At 50.0% G+C, this 25784-nt stretch overlaps 1 protein-coding gene across 2 annotated transcripts in view; it reads right to left on the reverse strand.

The window, feature by feature from the left end:
* Positions 1-6291: 6291 nt before the first annotated feature.
* Positions 6292-25784, reverse strand: part of AP2M1 (adaptor related protein complex 2 subunit mu 1) — a 43500-nt gene continuing 24007 nt past the window's right edge. For both annotated transcript variants that reach the window (XM_050966241.1, XM_050966240.1), the window contains 9 exons: positions 21288-21553; positions 19570-19652; positions 13504-13639; positions 13223-13364; positions 9942-10061; positions 9212-9347; positions 8189-8286; positions 7874-7985; positions 6292-7416 (listed from right to left, as the gene is read on the reverse strand). In XM_050966241.1, coding sequence (XP_050822198.1) covers positions 7282-7416; positions 7874-7985; positions 8189-8286; positions 9212-9347; positions 9942-10061; positions 13223-13364; positions 13504-13639; positions 19570-19652; positions 21288-21553 — 1228 coding nt within the window. In that variant the 3' untranslated portion in view covers positions 6292-7281. The remainder of the gene's footprint in view (positions 7417-7873; positions 7986-8188; positions 8287-9211; positions 9348-9941; positions 10062-13222; positions 13365-13503; positions 13640-19569; positions 19653-21287; positions 21554-25784) is intronic.

Below are 25784 nucleotides of genomic sequence, written 5' to 3' on the forward strand. Positions count from 1 at the left end.
GGCTGGGCTCAGCTCTTCCCTTCCCCAAGTGACAGGGCTCAACACAAAGTGACCCCTTATCCTCACTTTGGCCAATCCCACTGGCAGCCACCCGCGCGTAGGCCCTCTGCTGTGAGCGCACGTGTCTGCAAGGAGCCCCCAAGCCGCAGTGCAGCCGGCCCCAGCCCTGCTAGATTGCCTTCATCTGTCCACAATACACAGAAACAAAGCAAAGCCCCACTTCATCCATTCCTCCTCACTGCCAGATATCGACCCCTTCCCCTCCCCAGCACGAACCAGGAGGCTGCCGGCTGTACAGCACTGACAGCTGGATTGTCACACTGGCTGCTACACCACGACCTTCCCCCACATTTCTCCATTTCTGTCCCTTTCAGCCTGAGCATCCCCCACTTCTGAGTTACTTGCAACCTATCCCCTGCCAGCCACTCCAGCCCTGCATCTCCCCCCCTCTCATTCTGCCAATGGCCCAGTCTGTCCTGGGCTCCCTGGCACAACCCAATGGATGTCCTTCAGTCTCAGTGGTAATTAGGACCACAGGACCAGAAGGGATCTCCCGACTCTGAGACCACCAGCAGTATGTTTCGGGTGCCTAGGGCAGCCAGCAGAGAGGTAAATCACTGCAGGGGGAAGACTGGTAAAGACGGCTGGTGGCTCCTACCCTGCTCCAGGCTCAGCTGAAAGTCCTGGCTGGGCTGAGGAGCTCAGGACTTCCTCTTCCCCTGCATGGTATCTAGGGCCCCCAAATTTCTTCTGGCTCCAGGAAGCTCTGCAAACTCCACATCTCCCCACTTCCTGCACCCATCACTCCTCAGCTGCACAGGGAGCAGTATCTCCATCTTCCCAACCCCCTGCATCCAGACCCTCCTCCTGAGCCTCCCCCGCACTCAGAATCCCCCCAATGAGCCCCACTCCCCCTGCACCTGGACCACCCCACCAAGCCCCAAGCAGATGCACCTGGATCCCCATCCCACTGAGCCCCATTCCCCCAGCATCTGGACCTCCCACTATGCCCCCCACACTCACCCCCCTGCTGAGCTCTATCCCCTCCATTCCCAGACCACCCCCACTGAGCCCCAACCACCTTCCCCTGGACCCCCTGCAGACTCCCATTACCGTTGCACACATAACACCCCAAAAAGCCCCTGTGCATCCAGACCCCCCCCCCAAACACCCAGATCCCCTCTGAGTCACCTGCACCCAGATTGCCCCACACTAGGATCCTGCTTTGCTGAGCCTGCCTGTCCACACCTGGCATGGAGGGGCAGGGCCCTGGGGTGTTTCTAGGGCAGGCGCATTCCTTGCACCGTGTTATGGTTAGGTGCAGCCTCATCACTGAGTGTGTGTCCTGAGGGTTGAGGGCCAGCTGCAGGGTGATCTCCCACTTCCATTCAGCCAGTGGCCTGTGCTTCCCCCTGCCATGATGGAGCCACTACATCTATTTAACAAATACAATTTGCAGAATTTGAAAACTGTGTGCAGAATTTTTAATGTTGTTGGTACAGAATGGCCTCAGGAGTACCTGGATTTATTTAGTACCAGTGCTCCAGTGAGTGGGGCCAGCTGAGCAGAATGAGGTGGAATCTGTGTCTGTGACCGTAACTACATCTCCCAATCCCTCCTTAAGACTCCCTCATGATGGGGGAAGGCTAGTGGTTTGGCACTGCTGCCTTTGGCAATCATGACTGGCTCATTCTTCACCTCAGCCCCTGCACCCTCCTAATCAACAAGACACAGTACGACACATAAGGAAGGAGGGGTGGGGAGAGACTCCAATGCACAAATACACACTGGGGAATAAACAGCTAGGCCGTGGTACTGCTGAAAAGAATCTGGGAGTTACAGTAGATCACAGATTGTGTATGGGCCAACAGATGATGCAGTTGCCAAACAGGCTAACTTTGTGGGGTGTATTAACAAGAGTGTTGTGCATAAGACATGGGAGGTAATGGTCCTGCTCTACTCAGACCTGCTGAGGCCTCAGTTGAAGTATTATGTACAGTTTCAGGCCCCATAGTTTTAAGATGTGGATACACTGGAGCAGACGCTCTGGAGAGCAACAAAAATGATAAAGAAAATCTGACGTATGAGGAAGGGTTAAAAAACTGGGCATGTTTAGTCTTGAGGGGAAAAGGGGGGAGGGACGGACCTGATAGTCCTCACATATGTTAAGAATGGTTATAAAGGGGACAGCGATCAATGGTGCTCCATGTCCACTGAAGGTAGGACAAGACGGTAAGGGACTTAATCTGCAGCAAAGGAGATTTAGATCTGATTTAAGGGGAGACATTGTAACTCGAAGAGTAGTTGAGCTGTGATACTGCTTCCAAGAGAAGTTACCGAATCCCCATCCCTACACATTTTCACCATCAGCTGGACAAACGTTTCAGGGATGGTCTGTTTACTGGGGATCCTTCACCACAAGTGGTTGGACTTGATTTCCAGGTCCCTTCCAGGCCTACATTTCTCTGATTGAATTGCTTCAAGCAGCTGTTGTGTCTATACATGCGGAGTTTTGGGATGGAGCTATTCCTCTCTACAGAACCGAGCACTCCACTCTGCCGGAGTTGGTGCATGCTGGTGGAATAAAATGAAACCTAAGTCACTACAGCAGAATCAACTCTCAGTAGCAGGGAGGATTTGAGCTGCAAACACAAATCAATTCACAGTGCACGGCTCAGGCCCAGCTTCACACAGGAACATCACAGAGCTTGCAGCTGGACTCAGCTCAGGAGGAAAGGGATGCCCACACTGCAAACAAAACAAAGACACCTTGCTACAGGGCTACAAAACAGCAGTGTAGACATTCCAACTCAGGCTGGAACCCAGGCTCTGAGAGCTTCCTGGGCTCCAGCTTAAGTGGAAACACCAACACTGATATTTAGCACCATATTACAAGCCTGGGTTTTCATAGAATAGAATATCAGGGTTGGAAGGGACCTCAGAAGGTATCTAGTCCAACCCCCTGCTCAAAGCAGGACCAATCCCCAAATCCCTAAAGGATTAAACTCACAACCCTGGGTTTAGCAGACTAATGCTCAAACCACTAAGCTAGTTGCTGGGTTTGCTTGTTTTTTGTGGGAAGCGTAGACATAGCGTGATGCTTGTTCCCTGAAATGTAAGAGACTTGAGTAAGGAAGCTACCTGGATGACAAGCGTGTGCTTTAATTTAAAATAGAAACTCTGGTGCTAGTACAGACAATGCAGAGGATTTGTTCGAGTGAAGGACAGGGCTCTGGCTTGCACCTAGAGACAGGACAGAAGCCCTTCTCATTACGTGTTCAGTAGTTCTAGAGCCGTGTAGCAAGGGGAACAAACCCTTGCCAGGCAGGTGCAGTAAAATCCAAGTCCCTGTCAGAACCAGTACTAGAAACTGAGTTCCTAGCACCAAGCTAGTGCTTCTCCCTGTCACAGGAGATGGAGGCCCGAGCCCATGCTACAGCAGTCCAGGAGGAGGAAATCCTAGGCTGTGCATCTCTTCTCCCCCCACCCCAAGTACATACCAGCTCTTCTGCCTCACGTAGTTCTGCTCACTGTATGCTGCCGCCAGCCCAGACATCTCCGAAGGCCTTTGGGGGGAGATGATGCTGGTGGCAGTGATGGCCCTGTAGGGGGGCTGAGGGGGAGCAGCAGATACACCACACTAACCTGCGCTGCTGCTGGGCCACCCCAGCAGACAGGTCGCTGGGCACTGGCCTCTGCCAGACTCCTTACCTAGGGGAGCGAGTGCCCCAGCTGGCCTGAATGGCTGTGGGGTCCACCCAGCTTCATTCTAGAGTGATGCAAACTTTAACTGCTTCTACAATGGAGCACCCTGCCCCCTCCCACTCAAGAAGAGGGAAGGGGGGGCAGGGCTGAGCTACATGGATGCCTCTCAGGCTGCTTTCAGTGGCAAGAACAGCAGAGGGGAACTGCTTTAATTTATTCTCTGCCATACTATTGACAAGGACCTGGGGCCTTGCAGAGACCAAGAACCAAAGCCGCGCCAGATTTGCCATGGGGATGACTAGTACTCAGCTGCCGGATCCTGCTTCCAGCAACTCACAAGGAGGGACACTTCTGCAGAAGGCAAACACCTCACCCACTGGGGCAAGACAGGCCTCCCTTCCCCCTAACAGCAATCGGCTCATCCCCAGAGCAGGTCAGAATTCCCTCCCCCAGGAGCAACAAACGTCCTGTTGGTACCAACAGTCCTGTAGCACCCAGATAGCCCAATGAGCACTCCCTGGGGGGCTGCACATGGGACAAGTAGGGGGATGGGCTCCATGCCCAGATCCTGAGACAGCATCCAGCCAGGCTCAGTGCAGCTGACTGTTCTAAGGCAGTACCAGTAGTTTGCACGTAGGGAACTGTTTCTGTATTAGGGACCATAGCACAGGCTGCTGTGTAACACTCTTCCCCTAAACAAAGGGAGCTGGAAACAGGGCAGTGCCTACAACTGGCACTGCACTATGGTCAGACGTTGTTACTATGCGAGACAGCTCTCCCGCACGCCGCATGGCTTTAGGGAGCCACTGCCTATGCCTCAAAGGAATGGAAAGTTCCTGAGGTGGGGTCCAGAGAGACTTACATTATCAGACAAGGACCGACAGGCAATTCCAGGCAAAAGCCCTCCAGCATTAGGCTACAAGAAAGGCTCCGTGTTCTGACCCCGAATCTCACCCCACCGCTGCAGAAAGGGGCCCCAAAAGGCTCTGTTCTCACTTTGAGAGTTAGCCTGCATGGCTCAGAGGCAACAGTAATTAAGGATAACAAAGCAGAGGTGTCTACCTGAGTCTGCAGACACCCTAACATGGGAGGGCGGGGGGGGGGGGAGCTGCCCCATTCATCTCAGTGGACTGAGAAACCAACATAGCCCAATGCACCCACCCCTGAATCAATTGCTGAGTTCCCCTCCCACCCCACTCAAGCCTTGCAATCTGCTCTCCTGCAGGCAGAGACTGGCTGGGTCATTCGCTCCCAGCCACAAGACGATAGGCCCGGATCTGGCTCCTGAGCTGTGTGCAGAGCCAAGACCACGGTAAAGGAGCTCGACTTTCACACACAAGAACAGTGCTTCTTGGCAAAGTAATGAGCACAGCATTACTGTGCGGCCATTTGTATGTCATTCAGCCAGGCCAAGCTTTTTTTAAGTGTAGGTCAGAGGTGGGCAAACTACGGTCCTTGAGCTCCTGGCCAGGGAGGCTAGCCAGCCCCCAGTCCTTCCCTTGCTGTCCCCCCTCCTTCGCAGCCACGCGGGCAGTGCTCTGGGTGTGGGGCTGTGCGCTCCTGCAGGGCAGCGCGTCTGGCACCGGCCAGGCAGCACGGTGGCCAGACATGCTGCTCTGAGCGCCATGGTAAGGGGGCTGGATAAGGGGCAGTGTGTCCCGGGGGATGGGGAGCAGGGGTCAGTTGGGTGGGGCAGTTAGATAAGCGTGGGAGTCCCGGGGGGCCTGATAGAGGATGTCGATAGGGGGTGGGGTCTCGGGGGGAAGTTGGGGGCAGGGCATCCTTGGAGGGGGCAGTTAGGGGACAAGGAGCAGGGGGTTGGATGGACCAGGAGTTCTGAGAGGGGCAGTCGGGGGGGGGGGGAAGTGGTGGATAGGGGGCAGGGGCCAGGCTTTTTGGGGAGGCACAGCCTTCCCTACCTGGTTCTCCATACAGTTTTGCAACCCTAATGTGGCCCTCAGGCAAAAAAAAAAAAAAAAAAAAAAAAAAGTTTGCCTACCCCTGCTCTAGGTGAAGGTGCACCAGAATCCAGGGGCCTTCTCACCAAAAGGTAGGTGTAGCTTCCCAGGCTCCATAAGCCTCAGGCACTAGCAGCTACCAGAACTCCAGTCAGTGAAAGGTCTCTGCCTGAATGAAAGTTGCCACTAAAGTCGCCAGATCAATGACCCCCATCAATTTGGGGGTTCTGCCCATTTATTACTGGGCTACAGGCATGCTGCCCTGCAGTCGTCATTTTAGAAGGCACGGGTCTGAACAAGTTAGCAGCACTGCTGGCTACTGCAATGACAAACCCATCCTCTGCCCACTCCCAGTTGCAGAGAGCTGCAAAATGAAGGTGTCTGCTACAGGGGCGCTCTGTCACAACCCAAGAGTCCAGGGAGCTAGTGGCCAGGTGAGCGGTGCCGCCATTCCTGGAAAGCAAGAGCTGCACTGGCCCTCTTCACCTATCCCAATCAGGCAAACTTTCAAACTATTGGGTTGATGGGAGCCTCGACGTTTCCAGCAACATGGCAGCATTTACAGGCCAAAGCCTGTGTCCCAGCTCAGCTCCTTCAAGGCCCCCATAACAGCAGCTCTCACAGCCTCCTGTGTTCTACGCACTTTATTAGGTTTAGAACTGGACAAATCACAATGTGTACAAAATGGAGACCACACTATTAGAAGCAGAGGACTGTGGGTAGCAGCAGCATTTCTATAAACCCAGAAGCATTTGGTAGAAGTGTGGAGAGGGTAGGCTGGGGCAGGGGGCTCTTACTGGCCATCATGTTTCAGATTGCCAAGGACGGATCCTGTAGTTCACATCCTGGGTGGACTAAGAATGAGCTGCGCCCACACCTGCTGGGATGGAAGAGGAGTTTCCAATCCACTGGAGGGCAGACTCTGGCTCAAGCCAGCATCAGGTGGGGGTAAGTGCTCCAAGGACCTGATATGGGCTGTGAAATGCTGTGCCACCCACATACACACCAGCAAGAGTCTTAAACCCTTATCCTTTTTGGTCACAAACCTTCCCATGGCAGGACATGATACTGAAGACTTTGCAAGGAAAAAAAGGAAGGTGGTGAGGCTTGGTGAGCTCACCACACCTAAGCGCCTCAGTCTGCACAACATCTACGACAGCAATAGCTAGTACAGGAGCCAGGGTAGCATCAACTCAGATTTGTCCAGTCTATGGTTTTCAGGCCTATCCTACGAGTACATATGCACAAGAACTTCAAAAATACTAGGATATGATGCAAGTAGCGAGACACCAACAGAAGAGTTTAATGGTGGATGTTCCCTAGAATGATCCTAGGAGGATGGTGGTTAGACTAGTCCTGCCCCACCTTGGGACAGGAAGCAAGAGGCTACCTAGGCTCCTCCTGTGCATGGTCAGGTGGGTTCTGAACTTCAGCTGCTGCTCTGGTGGTAACGGAGATCATAGACAGGAGAGAGTCCATTCCCGAGGTGAGCCATAGGGGTCTAACTTCCAATCCGTGTGCAGAGGGGCCAGACAGATGCTCTCTTTAAGTGTACTTGAAGACCAAGGAGACTGGGAGGGTGGCTGGGGAAGAGAGGGAACCCGCCAGCCTCTTGGGGCTAGCACCTGGTCTCGTAGATTCCACTCCTGCCGATGTACCTCACCCATTTGATCACATCATGGTCACTGTAGTTCAGCTTTGGCTCAAAGACTTTCAGATAACGCACCTTCAGGCCAGAGGGTGCGAATGGGACCTGTTCACAGAGGGAACAATCAATGGAAAGAGTATGAGCAGAGCACCTGAGAACACTGCAGGCACCTGGGATCCTGACCATGGCATGCAATACTATGAGCCTGGCACAGAACTGCTAGTCCTAGGCCTGGTCTTCCTCCAAAGCAGGCATGGCAAAAGCCAGAGGGTAACTGCGGAAAGGAACAGGGAAGGTATTTCTAGAGACTTTGAAGGCACATATGCAGGCAGTGCTGCAACCACAAGGCCTGTCAGAGGGCACAGCTACACAGGGGATATTCCCACTGCCATTAGGAACACAAACTGTGGGCCTCCTCCCACAGCTCCCAAAGTGGTCTCCAGCAAGCCTGGGCTAGAGAGACCTTCCATAGCAGAGGTTCCTCCCAGCAGGACAGGTGGCAGCGGCCAAGTGTCCCCAAGGCTAGATTTGTGTCCAAGGAGGAGGGATGCAACCATCCTACCTCAAAGTTCATGGAGATTGGCGGCCGAGCCCATTTCTTCTTGTCATTGGTGGGCAGCAGTTCAATCTCTGCACTGATCTGGGACTCCTTCATTCCAGCCATACGCTTAATTCTAGAGGAGAAAAGGCCAGAGATGTCAGAGACCCAGAGATTCCAGCTACTCCACCTCTTTCCTGGGAAAGAGGGATCTGGCCTTGTGCAAACAGGTTGCTGCAGGACCCAAGCACCCAGCAGAGTTGTGGTGCGACTCTTGATTTGCATGGAAGTGTGGCTGCCCCCCATGCAGGCAATGTCCAAGCTGCCATGCTCACTTACTTCCACACGATGGCGTTCTCGCTGGCCTTGTACTTCGCCTTCCCTTTCATACAGATGACCTGCACTCCACTGGTGTTGAGGGGAGTTGGGATTCGGACCTGGAAGACAGTCAGTTAACCGGCGGGAAGAACTCTGGCTGGAGTCTGTGGGCAACTTCACCTTAACTCAAAACCAGACAGGACAAGCTGCCCAGTCATGGATCCCCTGACTCTATCCCATCCATGCCAGGGCTCACAAGCTAGCTGCTACTGCAGAAACACTAGATACTGCTCCAGGAATTATAGCACAAGAGGGAGACAAACCCTAGAGCTTGGAGACAGAGCTTTAAACCCCCTAGAGGCACAACTGCCAGCTGGTGTTGAAGGAGCCAAGTGAAGGGCAAGATAAAGCCTTTTCTCTTTAATTCAGGACAGCATCTCAGCTTGAGGAAGCATTGGGGGGCAAGCATGAATATGCCTTCCAGCAGGTGTTACAAGCAGTCCTCCTCAGGAAGGGTAAGCCCCAGTGCAGGGATGCATGCATGCAGGGAACAGGTTTGCATGCGAGCCCAAGAGGTTTACATTAACATACACCATGGACACGTGGATGAGGTAGTCAGGAGTTCTGCACAGCAGTATTATGCTCTCCCTGGCAGCAGCCTCTGCTGCCGCACATCTGTACTTCACCTGGTTACCTCTGAGTGCAGTGAGCAATGGGGCCACTCACAGCATCAGGTGAGTGAGAAGGGTACAAGCATTAACCGTGATGGGAATGCTCAGCAAGCAGCCGCTGGACAGGTGAGGTGCCTGGAAGAGCACAAAGTGAGCCCAGGCCAGCACCCAGGGAATGGTCCCAATTCGGAGGTGCAACTTTTCAGGCAGATCGCACACAGCTGACTTCGCAGCCCTTTATCTCCCTAGCATGGCAGCACCACCACTGAGCCTTTCAAGTCTAGAGTTAGACTTCATATCCCAGGATACTGGGGTCCCAGCTAAGTCCCCTGCTTCTCTCCAAGGCAGGTAACCACACGGGGCTGTGTCATACCTCTATCTTCTGGGCCAGCAGGGAGGGTTTGAAGTTGGATTTGATCACCACTTTCACTTCCAGCTTGGTGCGGCCCACCTCCCGCACCAGAGGAATGACACGGAAGGGCAGGATGATGTCCTTGGTGGTTCGGTATCTGCAGGGATAGGACAAACATCAATAAACCCTGCAAAGAAGGCGGCCCTTATTGCCTCAAACGGCAGCTGCTCTCCCCAAAATGAGGAGAGCAACATGCACTAGAGGTAAGCTCAGACTGCTGGATGGCTCAATGATTTATTAAGAGTACTAGCTGGAGCCATCATTTAAAGTGAGCTGCCCCACAAGCAGGATGGGGGAAGTACAGGCCAATGGTTAAGATACAGGACTAGGAGTCTGGATTCCTAGAATCTGTTCCTGGCTCTCAGGCCAGTCACACAGAGGTTGGTTTAAGTACTAGCAAACACGGCTGCACCCTACAGATTGGGGATCTGTAGGCACTGCTTTGGGAATGGTTGGGATGACCCTGGGCTTCAGCCCTTGACCTCTGTGCTATCTGTAAAATGGGGAGCTGAGCAGATCATTCTCCCCCGAGGAGGGGCAAGGCTCAGCTTGTTAGCATATAGGCCTGTGAAGCCCCTTGGAGAGAAGGAGGGACCAGTCGGGCAGGGTGCGCTAGTGCTCAAGGAACTTGAGGTCAGCTGGAAGCTAGCAGTACAGAGGGAGACTCCTGCCGCAGCAATGCAGGGCATACCTCATTAACTCAAACTCTCCATCAGGTGGGATGAAGCTGATGCTCCTCTCCGAGTCGAACTTGCTGAGCCGCACGCACTGGTGGAAAGTGCAGTCATCGATGGCGATTGACTGTTTGCCACTATAGCACAACACAGAAAGTTACAGTCCAATTAGCGGCTCCCTAGAATGTCATGGGGCATGTGAGGTCTGCCCGTATTGTGTGTCACAGTGAGTATTCAACATGAGCACTTTGCCATCACAGGTGTATCCATGAAGTGAGGGAGGCAGGAGAGATTCAGGGGACACAGGCCTGCCAGCTCAGACACACACTTTCCTAAGTTAGAAACCTAAACCCAGGCCTTGTCTGGGTGTCCCCCATGATCTGAACTGGACAACAACACTGGAGCCTGCCCTGCTAACATCACTTCACTGGGTCATGGGAAACTCAGCCAACCTCACCCAAGCAGGCATGTCCCTGCAGTGAAGTTTGAGGGGAGAAGCAGCATTTTCCTGCACACAGCGCTATTCCACTCGGACCCTCTGGGGTGTCCCTTCTCAAATTTCCACCTTCTGAAGTTTTCTAGTCACCACCCATGTTTCCAGGCAACTAACAGTGGTTCATTCCAGGGCCACAACCTCTCCTCACTGGGCCAGCCAGCACAAGAAGTTTGCCTTGTGAAGCACAATGCTTCCCTGCCAGAGGTCTTAAATTCAGTTATTGAGTTTCTGGCATTGTACCCGTCAGACAGATGCTGCTCCTGGAATGATCAGAGTGCCTGCGACAGCAACTGGATTCCAACATTCTGAATATCCTCATTACTGCCTGAGGACACAAGGGGCACTTGTCAGCCCCAAGAATTTTTGAGGGAGATGTGTGAAAGGGACACAGCCACCAAAAGTGACAGGGAAAGGACACCAGAGTGCAGGAGTCTGGCGGCTGGAAGGCCTTGAGGGCTTCATGGTCAATGGGCGGGGGCTATGCAAGAACAAGCAGCTTGGGAAGCAGTTTGCTTCTCATTTGCAATCATCTGTATCCTAAATCAGCCAGATGGTGGAGGGTACAAGGACGACTCCAGTCTGACTGGTCACTGTCTACTATAAACAGCTTTTGTATTGCAGCCTTGACACGGGTCACTCTTCAGTGGCATCTGCCTATTGCTTCCTCTTCAAAGAAGCCGGAGGCTTCTGTTTTGCCAAGGGAGAGAGAGAAACCTTTAGGTCCTGGTGTCTTCCCAGGTATCTATGGAAGGCCTTTATCGCTTGACTAGCCAGATTACAATAGTCAATACTTTTGCAGAATAGAAAGTCCTACCGAGAGAAGAATTGTGGAGAGGCTGGGACTTCAAAATTGCTTAACTACAGTCTAAACCAAAGCTGAGTCACTTGTGCCTTAAACCTCCATACACTGGAACTTGGAAGACAGTTACCACTGTTGGGCACTTCAGTACCAGAATTCAGTGCTCCTGCTCGCTGCTGCTATGACCAGAGACAGCTCAGTTTTTGATCACCAAGATGGGGAGTTTCCCTTCCTGCTTCCCTACCTCAGAGGGTAAGCTTTACAATTGGCAAACCTGCTTTGAAAAACTCCCATCCTGTCTCCTCACTTAGCACTTCTGGCCAATAAAGAAGCTTTGGAGAGAGATGGCTGCTATTAGCTACTAATGGTAGAGAATTACCACCCAATGCAGAGAACTTTACTAACTAGAGCAGGGGTTCTCAACCTTTTTCCTTTCCGAGGCCCCATCAACAGGCTATAAAAACCTCTATGGCCTACCTGTGCCACAACAAATGTTTTTCTGCATATGAAATCCAGGGCTGGCGTTACAGGGTAGCAAGTAGAGAAATAGCCTGGGGGCCCATACCACAGGGGGGCTCCCCCATGAAGCTATGTTGCTCAGGCTTCGGCTTCAGGCCCAGGTGGTGGGGCTTAGGGCCCTAGGCTTCTGCCCCACGTGGTGGGACTTCGGCTTTCCGCCCTGGACCCCAGAGTCTAATGCTGGCCCTGCTTGGCAGACCCTCTGAAACCTGCTCATAGCCCCCCAGAGGGCCCTAGACCCCTGGTTGAGAACTGCTGAGCTAGAGGATTTACCAGAGCAGTAGCTTCTTGCCAAGGGTCACATGGGGCTTTGTTCAGCCTACCATCTACAAAATAGCTACTGGACAGATGGGATTAAAGGGAACAGTGAAGTGCTAGTTCTTGGCTTGTTCTGAAGGGTAAGCAGGTAGGAGCTCAGTCACAGGAACCATCAGGAGAAGTGTCTGAAGTTTGAGTCACATGCACAAGTCACGCAAAGCAAGAGACAGGAATGGGGAGCAGAGTGGGCGCACACAGCAAAAGCAGATTATCTACCTTCCCAATTCACTGGGGTCAGCAGAAAACAAGAGAAAATGTAACAAATGGTTAGTGGGAGGACAGAGCTGCTCAGTGCTGTCGGCAGCCCCCGCCTGAGTCGGCACTCTAGTCCCAAGCAGGGAGGCTGAAGAGAGCACGGGAACTGACTGAACATGGGGCACCAACAACTAAGCCCACAAGGGTCACCAGGGAGGAGCCTTCAGCTCCCGCATCACCTGCTCTTTGCTCGACCCTGCCCAGAGACACATTTAATACTAAGTGATGAACAGGAAGTTTAGTCTAACTGGTCATTCTAATCAGGGCTCAAAAGGTCAGCTGCAACATTAGTCATGGAAAGGGAGATGAGCATGAAGGAGGGAGCACAGGCTACACAAGGGTGTAGTGCTAGTGATCACATAGCATTGCCCAGAACAGGCTGCTTGAGCAATTATGTACTCTGGAAGGAAGCAGCTCCCCAGGGGATCCCTGCAGGGGACAAGTGTAGGGAGGAAGTGGAGGAATCAACGCCTCCCCTAGACCGCCAGCTCCAACTGGCATGTCTGAGTGAAGTGCCACTAGAGTAGTTGGTTCCCTCTGCAGCCAAGCAGGGCACAGCCATGACTGGACGTAGAGGATCCCAGCTACTCTCATTCTGATCTCGCTGCCTCGTGCAGAATAATGGCACCAAAGCTTCTGTGCAACTAGCACCAGATTGTCTCCTTGCTCACATCGGCCCTGGGTCCTGGAAACAGATAATTCTCAAGCCAGCAAAATTCTCAATGCTGCTGCCTTCAGGCCAGCTTTCCCTTTTTAACCGTCAGAGCAACAAGCGTCAATGCAATATATTCAAAGACATCTAATGATCCAGTTCTCAAGGAGATGATAGAAGATCTCACATCAGCTCTGTCTACCAGATCAAAGACTGCTAAGTCCCTGGCTCCTAAGGAATCCTGCCCTAACATTCTTACCTTTTCCCTGTTTCATCCGCAGTCCCTTTGCCCTGTTTCTCAATGACGATCTTGTCATTCATGCCAAACTTGCACTCTGGCATTCCACTCAGATAGCTCTTCATGACCACTCTGCCAGAGACGTGGGCACTCAGAACCTGACCTGGGTGGAGAAGAACACACCCTGAAGCAACACCAGAAGGGTAGACTGCTACCTACAGAATCCCCACTCCTGCCCCCTGGGAAGATTACAGATTCCAGGCCTATCCACTATGAAAAAAGCCTGCTTCCCTTCCACTTACCTTGTGGTGACATTAACAGATTCACACTCTCCAGCACATCCAGGAAAAGTTCATTCCGACGGTATTTGATCCCTTCACGTCTCCAGCCAATCTGACCAGTCACTTGGCTGGTAATCTGTGATTGTTCTTCTTTAGTCTGAAGAAGAGGGAAGATGATAGTTCTTTGGAAACTCAAGATTAAAGCATTGAGACTGAATCCAGAATAGTAGTTTACAGCTGAATATAGAGCAAGTTACTTGCAGTGCAAGATACAAATCGGCCACGTTATCTTGATCTGGGGTGTCATCACGATACCTCACTGGGTATCAATAGCCAAGTTAGTGTGCAGTGTCCATAAGAAGAGTTCCTTTGTTCTGGCAAGGGACTGATTATTCTCACACTCATCTGGCTCTAGTCTCTGGCATCATAAGGAAGCAAGGATAGGTCTCTTTCCATTAGTCAAGTGGAGCATAGTTAGACCAAGGGTTAAGTACAGGGAAATTAGACCTAGAATGCAGTTCAGGCTTTACTGAGCCATAATGGCTGACAGTAAACCCTGGGCTAGCCAAGAATAATGCCACCAGACCAGGGGTCGGCAACCTTTCAGAACTGCTGTGCCAAGTCTTCATTTATTCACTCTGATTTAAGGTTTTGCGTGCCAGTAATACATTTTAATGTTTTTAGAAGGCCTCTTTCTATAAGTCTACAATATAGAACTAAAGTATTGTTGTATGTAAAGTAAATAAGGTTTTTAAAATGTTTAAGAAGCTTCATTTAAAATTAAATTAAAATGCAGAGCCCCTGAACCGGTGGCCAGGACCCAGGCAGTGCGAGTGCCACTGAAAAATCAGCTTGTGTGCTGCCTTCGGCACACATGCCATAGGTCGCCTACCCCTGCACCAGACCAACGTAACAAGCTGGGAGTTTGGCACGCTTTGTACTGTATTTTAGACTTGTCAGGCCAGGCTCAGACCAGTTTCCAATGGCTAGCAAGACACACTTGACTATTCAAGTTGGGGACAGCCATTCCATGTCAAGTTACACATGCATCGGATCAGTATAACAGCTGCTGCTCTTGGATCTAATCCCACCAACTCAGCTGCGCCACTAAGAGCATTAAGGATTTGCTGGGCCATACAGCAGGTTTGCCTACCTGGTGCTATAGGCAGGTCCAGTCAGACGCAGAGTGAGAGGAAGCAGACGTATAGCAGCAAGTGTTGTGCACACAGAGTTAACAGGCAAGCAGGTCAGTAGCAGGAAAGGGGAGGAAGAGGAAAAAGAGGCAGGTTAGGTTCAAGGCTACCTCAGGAGGGGAACACAGGAGGTTAGCTTGTCACTATCTGGGCAACTAACAAGCACAAACAAGTTGAAGGCTTTCCTGTAAGGTCAGCCTAGGGACTGAGGGGACCACTTCCCTACATGACCCATCAAGGCACCACCAAACAGGGGCAAGGCAGGAGCCTGCAGTCTGCTCAGCAGGGCAAGCACAGTGAACACCTGGGTGAGCACCAGGCCTTGTACAGCAAGACATGCCCTTGCACTGGGTCTAGACTCTGCCCTCCCCTAGTCTAAGTCATTGGCACTTGCCATGCCCCAGCACAACCACAAAGGGGATATTAGAGTGAAGCAGGAAGTACTCTGCATCCACTGCTACAGGACTGTGTCTCTCAGACTGTACATTAGGTTTCATTTTCAACATTAGACCCCATTTTAATCCTGGTTCTTCCAGGAAAATGGCTATGTTTTGGGCAACATCAGCCTTTTGTCTCACATGTGCTGTGGCTGTAGCCACAAGGGGGCAGTGTGGGAACTCAGTATTTTAAAACAAGCACGTGAACAGCAGGGAATTTGGTTTTAATGCAAGGCTCCTCAATGACTATCTTACAAATATCTCCAGTTTTGTGCTCATGCTGCCATTAGATTATTGCCTTCCTGTTTAAAAACAGGATACTAGTTCAGGATCTGCAGGACACTGGCCATTCAGCACTTTGCTGAATACCCTGCAGGGCATCCCATGGTCTCTCACCCACCCCACTGGCCACTCCTTATGTGTGTATCCTTCAATCCTTTGAATATTTTTGCTAAACGATTGCTTCAATTTTAGGCATAGTGGCAGGAATGGGGAAGCTTGAGCAGACATGAATCCCCAGGGCTCCAGTTCCTGTGCACAAGCCTCCAATTTCTGTAATGGCACAAATCAGTGGAACATTTACTGGTTATCAGATGCAAGTCATGGACGATCATGGAGTCAGAGCCACTTCACAGGATGCTGTCAGTCACAAATGGGAAAGCCAGTGGGGTGTTTGGCTCAAACTCAGCCCAGCTGGATGAATGTTGCTTTGAGGTGGGTAACTGCTCAAGCCACAATTTTGGGCTGTTTTTGTCCAGCAGCCAGATGAGGACAGAGCCCAACTGCTTCTACTGAATGGAGGTAGAGAGGTGGTTGACCTCCACTGTTCAAAGGTATTTGGCTCTGCTAAGACAGCCCCACAGCTACTGTATTCACTAAATCCTCAGATTATAATAGTGTTGCAGGATTCTGCTTTGAACACACAGCTACAGAGACAGGCCCAGCATGTCCTCTCCTGTGGGTGCATGTTGAGTGCTAACGAGCATGCGCCCTCAGCTCTGGAATGCAGAGAGGCTTCCAATTCAGAGAGGGGATTACCAGGCATTTTGTAGCTATAGAATTTCTATAGCTGGAGAATGTCCAGAACTTTTCTAATAAGTGAGAAGTAAGGGAGATGCTGATGGACGGGAATTGCAGTAGAAAGTTCCCATAGGGCACACTTTGAGTGTGTGTGGGGGGGGGGGGTGGGGGTGGGGAGGGGGAGTGTGGAGTGAGGTTTTTTCCTAGAATTAGTTCCTATATTATAATAGAGGGTATAGAGATGGCAAACTGACCTCCATTTTTCTGCCCAGGAGCAGGGTCATTAGGAAAAGATTTCAAAAGCTGAGTTTAGTTTCTCATGACAGTGAGGATGAGCCAAGCTATAGTGCAAGTTTCTTCCAATGCAGATCAATGCACTCTGTACCATGCTGTGTTTTAGTGCTGGGTCTCCCTAGAAGGCAGACTATCCCTTATATGGGTACACAACATTGAAGATATCGGTCACAATCTCCAGAGTGACACGACACCCTTTCTAGCACCCCCTGGGAGCTGCTTTGAGAAGCTATAAAGCAATACCAGCCCCTCCAAGAAAGCAATGTGCATTTAGGACAGTTTAAGACCTTCCTGTGGATATAGTAAGAGGGTCAAATGTCTCAAAGGCAGGGCCATCCCTAGGCATACACAGAATATGCAGCTGGTTAGGGCACGATGAAATTTGGGGCATTTAATTGCCACAAATTTCATGGTTCCCTAGGCAGCTGTGTGCTGCATATGCAGCACCACCAGCTCTGGCACCCAGCCTATCCTCCAGCTGGCCCGCCCCACAGGCTGCGCCCACTGCAAGGGGAAAGGCTGTCCTAGTGGGCTGTGGGGCCTGGGACAACTCCCTCCGCCCTGCCTCAGCCTTCTCCCCTGCTCTACCCCTGGCCTGTCTCCCCGCCCCCCAAGCCTCTTCCCCAAGTGACCCCACACTCACTGGCAGGAAACACAGCATCCCAGCCCCAGCCCACTCCACTCTGCCAGCTCCCAGTCACATCGCTCTGCTTCCTGCTGCTGGAGTGTGTGGGGGTGGTCCTCCCACGTCCCCTTAGCAACCCGGCTGGAGCCAGGTCTCTCCACTTCCCACCACTAGTGAGTGCAGGCAGGGGGGTACCTTTCCCCAACTCCTGCCTCCCTGGCCCCACAGGCCTTGAACACAGCCTAGACCCTCCGTGTGGGTGTGGGGAGGTGGAGGGAGGAGCAGGTGCTTGGGCTGCATAGGGCACCATAATTGGTAGGGACAGCCCTGGTCAAAGGAAGCAGAGTTCAAAGCTATTTGTTAAGTGTCATAAGTCAGGCTATTGGGAACTGAAGGATGCTTAGAGTAGTAGTCTTCTCCACACTACAGCTAGATTGAACTCTAAAATGTCTCTGCACAAACAGGGCAGGCAAGCCACCTAGCACTGCATTGTGCGCATGCCTTTGCAGGTTTAGTCTCAATGGTTATATGCAGGTAAAGTCCTTGGCTTTAACAGAAGTCTGGTTCCAAGCAAAATTTGCTTTCTTCGATAGAAGATGCAGAGAGCATGATGGTGGGAACAATAAAGCCCTGGAAATATGGTAGGACTCTCAAGCAGAACAATCTGAGGGCCTTGTCGGTACAATGCCAGACACAGACTGTACCTGCTCTTGTTTTTAATATGAAGGTGAAGACCACTGACAGTTGCAGCATGCAAAGCAGAACTGTTGTTTGGATCAAGATGGACCATAGTCTAAACTACTCTGTATTACAGGGGTAACAGCATAGCTGGGGCTTTGGCCAGCTGTTGAATGAGCTAGGTATAATGGTGATGGAGCCTGAGCTGCATGTGGCAGCTTATTGCCTAACAGCATGAAGATTTGCTAAAAACAGGAATGAAGAGCAGTGTTTAAAAAATATATCAAGGAAGGAAGTGACGGAGATGGTTAGTTTTAAGTGTTCCTAGGAACTGGAGCTGACTCAGCCAGTTTGGGCACTGACTGCCCTAAGTGTCAGATTGCAGCAGGCTGGAGTGATCAGGAGGGAGGAAGCTTGGAAGAGCAGCCTTTCCATCTGGCCCCAGACACTTCCTGCTGGAGTACAAGTCAGCAGTTTGTGCAAAAGGGAATGTGAGCGGGGCTCTGGGCTAGCCAAAGGTGAGGCCACTGCTGTTGGATTCCTGGGTTTAAAAAAAGAAAAGCAGTTATTGGGAAAGTTAGTGCAGGTGAAGGGAGCTGGGCTGCAGCCCTGGAGAAACTCACCAGGCTTAGGACTTCAGACCCCCTCCCCTCTTCTTCCATCTCTGCCTATGCAGAGCAGGTGAGGAGAAGTGATATTCTCCACTCTGAACTGCAAGGCTTTTGCCTACACTAGATGGAGTGTATTGCTGGTCTGCTCTGGGGACGGCCATTCAGAACCTGAGCTGAATGACTGCTGTGCCTCCGGCAATTCCACAGGGTGCAACATGAACTGCAACTGCACTAGAGGCAGAATTCTTTCACCCCACTTGGCCCTTCTACCTGCCATGGAGTAGGAGCTGGCCATGAGGCATAATTCATGAACAGCTCTGTGGAGTTCAGTGCATCAATAAGATCTCACCCCAGGCAACAAGCAATGCCTGCCCAAGAGAGTTCAAACAAGCCCAATTTTGAGTTCTAAAAAGCACTGAACAGCAAGGGGTTACACCCTCCTTCATGAGGCTTAAGCTTCCCTCCTTTAACACTCAGCCCTCCTTTTCGGACCCACGAAGGAACACCTATCATCTAGTGATAGCATTGTTTTTTTCCTTTTCCCCGACCTACCTAGATTTAAGCTCTTTGGGACAAACACTGCATGGTGTCTGTACACTACCTAGCACAGTGGAAACTTAACTTGATTTGGGGCTTTTTAGGTGCTACCATTATATAAAAGCTAAACAAAGTAGCATCTAAATCTTAGCTACATGGCCTTGCCCACTCAGAACAAGGGAGATTAACAGCAAGACTCATCAGGCTGCAAAAAAAGGTCACCCAGGTGAAGGTGAGAGCCCCATGGCTTGAGACACTGAGAACTGGAGAGTAGATTGGAGGAGTCAGAGCCATACTGCTCTAGCAGAGGGATATGAACAAGTTCTCTCCCTAATTGGGTTGTGTCTATTACTTATCCAGATACATGTTTATCTCCACCGGCCAGCCTTTGTCAGTCGATGCAACGAAATCAAACTATTGAACATTTGCAAGTAAAGGAGAGAGCAACAGAGATGGAGCAAGCACAAAGAGTGAGACACTACTCAGGTTCTCTCCTCCTTTCAATCTATCTAGCATCTTATACCCTGCTCAAGGCCACGACCAGCTCAGATCCCATGGTCAAAGTTTGTGTAGTTTAGATAAATTCCCTCCCTCTAAGAGATTGAGACCCCTACACTTCCTTGAACAGATTTTTATACCAAGATAGACCAAGGACAGGACAGTGCTACTTTATCCCGAATCCCCCTCATTACCTGGCTCTTGATGCCTTGCTGAGTGATGAAGGTTTTCAGAGCCCCTGTCTCAGAGTTTTGAGGATAGCCAAAGTCCAGGATTTCTATAGAAGGGTAAAGAATAATCAGCTCAATGAACCCACAAGACAGAAGAGCTGCAGGGTGTAAGTCACTTCCAATGCAAGCAGCCCCCAGCACTGAACATTCCTAGAGGGAGAAAGGACTGGCACATGGACGCCCGCCTGCCCTCCACAGAACCTGGAGCCTCTGAAGCAGGGCAGACATGACTGGCTCAAGACTTGCACCAGAAACAGCCATGCTGGACTAACTGCCATGACTGTACGAGGGAAATCATATTTTCAAGCCAGTTTGGGGGCAATTGAGAGTTTGTTCATCTGAAAGTGGGGAGCTCACTAACTCTCATGGGGCCATACTTCAGAGTCTAAATACCAGCAAGACAAGACAGACATTCAGGGGACACTGAAGAGGATCTATCCACAGACATCCAAGGGACAGTGAAGAGGTTCTATCCAACAGCAGAATAATCTATCTTTGCAGCATTTTCTTTAGGTTTTGATTTTCGCATGAAGATGTAATAAAAATCAAAACCTAAAAAAATAACAGCAGAGTAGTGACACCGCAGGGCGAGCCAGCAGGGGAGAGAAACAGCCGTTAGCTACAGAGAAAGAAGTGCACTTGGCCTCTCCAGGGGAGAGTGGGCCACCTACACAAAAATCCAGCAGGGATGGCAAACCTGTAATGTGAAAATAAACATGACACTGCACATGCAGGAACTGTTATCACTCTGCTGGAAGAGGTCAGGCTTTGAGCACCAAAAGGTAGAGCCTGCCATGTAAGAGAAATAACAATAAATTCCAGCTCTCTAGCTTCTCCTCCACCCCCATCAAGAGGGATCTGCAGAAAATTTATCAAGCACTAACTGGGACCTTTGGGCAGGCTATTGAATGCTAGTACACCCACACTTGTTTCATTCTTTTGATTTCAAGTCTGGAGGAAGATGGAGCTCAGTTTTAGAAAACAGCTGACACTGGCTATCAAGAGAGTCAAAGCATTAGAAATAACTTTCTTTGTATTGGTGTTAGGCAAGAGGAGGACCCAGAATCAGCCCAAGTGCAGGTCTTTAGCCTCCATGGACCCAAGCAAATTAAAAAAAACCACTGAGCATCAAAAAAAGAAGTTTCAATGAGCATCCAAAGAGGTACCTGCAATAGCCAGATAGAAGAGTGCAGTTTAGAGCTGCTTCCAACAGCGTATTATTGCACTCTCTCCTCAGTGAGAGGAGAAGGCTGAGGTGTTAGCTCCCAGGACTTGCTCTAACACCAAGTAAGGAACAGGGCAAATAGCCCACATGGCATGGCCACCAGCTCTTGATTAGATTCAATGGATGGTTGCTGAAGCAGTGATTTGCTTCACTTTCTCTACATGTTATGCCATCCTCATCACCATGATAGCACAGGTAATCTCACTACTTAAGTGAGGAGCAGCTACCAAGCTTAAATGTTTGAGAATGGGGGAAGCGCCACCGTCCTACACTGGAGAGCACTGGAAGGCAGAATGCAGTGGAATATTAAAGCAGAGCTAGAAGCTGTATGGCCCTGCCTCATACAAACTACACAAAGATACTGAGAGCCAACACTGGGATGGGGTAAGCTATGTCTGACTGGACCCTGGGAACTAACTAGGTGTCTCACATAGGGGTCATAAGGGAAACTCCTCACCATCCAGCAGCTCATAGATCAGCACAAAGTTGTTCTTGATGTTCTCCTCGCTGATCTTCCCGAAGTAGGCAGTCATCACGTCGCACATCTTGTAGAGGAATTCAAAGACCATGGCAGCATTGACATTCTGCTTGGTGACTGCAGCCAGCCAGATGTTGGAACGCTTGACATGGAAGAAACTGGTGCGGGCAATGTTGGTGACAGGCGAACGCACCTGCTGCCGTGCGTGGATGACATTGACACGGAAGGCGTCCACTGCATTTCGCCTAGAGGATTGTCACAAGAGGCGGAAAAACAGAATTAAACTCCAGATGCACCCTGCAGATTTAGCTACATAGTTTGACCAGTTGCCTAATGTCTACATTTGTTAAGCTACAGCTATGTGCGCCTGGCACTTAACAGGAAGGGTGTTTAGGACATTATAGCTAATGGGGTCTAACACAGTTCAGGAACGGAGTTAAGAGATGTTAAATCCTGCAATATACTATGTGAAAGGGACAAGGAAAGAACCTACTGGACCACTAAGCAGCTCTGGATTAAGGCTCAATGTCAATTCCCATCTGCCTCCAGATGGAAGGTTCTCAACTGGCCTAACAAGAGGCTTCCTCTCCATTCACCTTGCTAGTGCTCCCCAACGGACTAGCTCTGTCAGAGGCCACAAGGCATAGCAAGTTGTGGCCTAGTTAGAGAGAGAAACCCGATTCTGACCAAATATACAACAGCCTGGTACTTCCTATTCTCCACCCCTTAAAGCTTCACAGCAGCCTGGCTTCTATGCCTGCTACCCCCCACAACCTGCTTGAGGTTTAGGTTGACTGCAACCCCTTCTGCATGGAAGGAACTGCTGTCATATCACACGCCATTGTGAAAAATCCATCAAATCCTACTAGATTCACTTGCCTGATATATGGAGGCAGGTGGTGTCCGGAATGGGATTATTCCCAGATACGCTTCATCTCTGAACACAGCAAGCATTAATGAGAAAGCTCAAACCAGTAGGTAAAGTGTAGAATTTAGAGCATATTTTACTTGTTTCCAGGTTACACTGCTAGTTCTTATTATGCTATATTCAACTATAGAACAGCAGAGTGGTTTGACTGATGGTTTTTAGAATTCCAGTGATGCAACATGCTAACAGAAATGCACTAGTGTATTTGCATAGTGCAGGCAGGTGCAGTGCAAGCTTCCCCTATGTGGCTCTGACATTTTCCTTAATCCCAACATGATGCACTACCATTCTGGTCCTCTGCCTTAAAACCCACTACACAGTTAACAATTTATGTGCTCTAGACCAAGTCCTTACTGTACATATGCCTTTACTTTTGAGAGATGTGGATTTTAAACCTAGAACTAAACTCCAGGGGCTAGCTCTTCAACCTTCTGCATTATGTAGCAGGAAGGTTTTGGAATCCTGACCACTGCATAGTTACCTGCCTGTACTCCCATAATGAAGTTGAAAGTCTGTTAAGACTAGAAACCCAGGGAGTAAGTCAGAAGGCTTTTTACACTCTTTTCTTGATGCAAGCCTGAGAACTAGTCTGTACATCAAGGAATGAACGAGGAGCCATACAATAGTCCTTCAATATCTCTGCTCTGGGACTGACCCTATGATATAGAACAGGGTTTCTCAAGCTGGTCTGCGGACTGCCAGTGGTCCGGGAGGGTACTCCAGGGATCTGTGAGTCATGTACAGAGCAACTGGCCTTGCTGATCAACTCCTTCTCCTCCTCCCCCCAAGTATCTCCTGCATACTGCAGAACAGCTGTTCAGCGGCATGCAGGAGACGCTGGGAAGGAGGAGGGGCAGGGGGGTTCGGGGTCCATGAAAAAAAAAAGTGGGTCCTCAGGTTGCTAAAGTTTGAGCATCGCTGATATAGAAGATAAATGCTATTTCTAGTAGGCTGTTAGGTATTGAACTGCCTGCTGCAATTCTGATGCCTTTGCAATTTGGTAATCAAGATACTAGGTATAGTTAATATTAGCGAGTTGGATAGTAAATAGTCCATTTTTGAGGATGAGTAAGTTCTAGCCCCTTTAACCCTTGTCACTTACACTGTATGTTGTCAAGCATTACTACTTAAGAACCTCCAGGAATACTAGTTTAGTTTGTCTTCAAGATGCAGACAGGTTGATAAACTCTTCAGGGTGCGAAGTAATTCTTAAGTTCCTCAGTAATACCTAAGGCCTGGACTACACTAGCAGGGGGGTTTGAACTAAGATACGCAACTTCAGCTACGCTATTCGCATAGCTGAAGTCGAAGTATCTTAGTTCGACTTACCTGGCCGTCCTCACGGCAGCGAGTCGATTGCCACAGCTCCCCCGTTGACTCCGTTTACTCCTCCTGCTGAGGTGGAGTACGGGCATTGATTTGCGGATCAATTTATCACATCCAGATGAGACGCGATAAATCAATCCCTGATACATCGAATACTACCCGCCGAATCGGCAGGTAGTATAGACATACACTTAATGTTACCCAATAAACCCTGCAATGAACGATAATGCTCCAGGATTGAGCTAAATCCTCCCCCACTAATTCGAGCCCCAAGAGTCATGGACTGGTCCAAGACAGAGAGGAAGCCTCAAATGAATGAAACCTTTTAGCACATCAATTCCCCACTTTGTAGGGCCAGTCATGGCCTGCCACGCGTCTCTTACCTATTGCTACAGCAGTCAATGAGATGGGATGGACAGAAATGGCGCCAGCAAAGAAAGGAGGAGTGACAGCAACAAGAGAAAGGGTTAGAAACACACACAAGGCACAATGAATCCAAAAAGACAAGGAGAGACCAACAGCACCCCCACCCCATTTCCAGGCACAAGTGGCAAAGGAGGTACTTCATGGAAAGTCACAAGCTGTGACAGCAGTGAAGCCATTGCAGACAGAAACTTAACATGCAGGGGTCACTCAGCAGTTGTCTGTGCCAACAGATTTCTGTGCTGTTTAGCTGCAGCTCTAATTGGGTGTTTAGTTGGAGCCATACCCAAGTCACTACCAGTATTACCCAATTCACACTCTTATGTGCAGTTTATTACAAATAAAATAGCAGACACCAAGAATGAAGAAGCCTCAAAGTGTCAGGCTGCATCTAATGGAAAAGCCTGCTTAGAGTTTAGATTTCCCCTACTAGCAGATATCAGGAGCGATATTACTGATCTGACTGAGACATCATTCTCTCCTAAAAGGCTATTGTTTTGGCTGAAGGATCTTAGGCTTGGTCCAACCACAGGGAATTATAGAAAGTCAGGCACAAATCAGAGCATGTAGGAGAGATGGCACTTCCAGAAGATTCAGATGCTGCACTTTGTCATCAGCTTGGCACAACTAAGAACAAGTGTGATAACCACAAAGCACAAAAGCAATATTAACTGAGTCTAGTTTGAACCAGATGCTCAAGAATTAGAAGATACGTGTAGTTTGCCATTTAATAGCACATTCTTACCAGGTATCTATATGGAGATAGCATGTTTAAACAGAGCTAGGCTTACTTCCGGAGTTAACCATACAAATAAGAACAGTGCTTGAAGGTTACAGTGAACCCTTCCACGGTATCCTGAATTAAATGCACTGTGCTTTTGTTTTGATACGGAGTTTAAGAAAGGTAACGACTATTTATGCGTGCATCTACTTACATTGCATTGGCAGATGCACTACATGCATTTATTTCAAGCCATTCTTTTAGAGAGAAGTTGCAAGCAAACAAGTTTGATTGCTATACAGAAGCACCAGGAAATTCAAAACAATGGTTAATTAACTGCTACTCTGCTCACTGGACACCAAGTTACCATATGGAGTTTAAGATTCTACATATGCACAAGGGGAAAGGGTTTTAGGTACTGTAGATCCATGGCTTTGAGGCTATGTCTAGACTACCCGCCGTATCAGCGGGTTAAAATCGATTGCTCGGGAATCGATATATTGCGTCTCATCTAGACGCGATATATCAATCCCCGAACGCGCTTATATTGATTCCGGAACTCCATCAACCCCAACAGAGTTGCGGAATCAACAGGGGGAGCCACGGACATCGATCCCGCGCAGTGAGGACGGGTGAGTAATCTGATCTTAGATATTTGACTTAAGCTACGTTATTCACGTAGCTGAAGTTGCGTATCTAAGATCGATTTCCCCCCGTAGTGTAGACCAGCCCTGAGTTTCTCTCCCAGCATGTAGGTTTCAAGTTTCCACAGAGTTTGGCAGAAGTGAAGGGCCAAACAAGAGCCAAGGAGCCAGAAGCCCTAATTTCTCAGAGTTCAAGTAAGGCATAAGGAGCAGTGCAAGTCTTCCCAATCCCCATCCAGTCTCAATCCTTTCCCTCCAAAGACAGACATCCTGTCAGTGGGTCTCAGCTCTGGCAGTGAAAGACGAACATGCAGGGAATGAACATGCAGGGAATGAGCTTTCTACCAACAAGGGCATCAGCAGTGATAGTCTATGGCATGCATACCTCCCCTCTATGCACAAGACTGCATGACACTCATGTTGACTTTTGCATT

This window comes from Gopherus flavomarginatus, chromosome 8 (genome assembly GCF_025201925.1).
Source record: "Gopherus flavomarginatus isolate rGopFla2 chromosome 8, rGopFla2.mat.asm, whole genome shotgun sequence".
In the NCBI taxonomy this organism is placed as follows: Eukaryota; Metazoa; Chordata; order Testudines; family Testudinidae; genus Gopherus; species Gopherus flavomarginatus.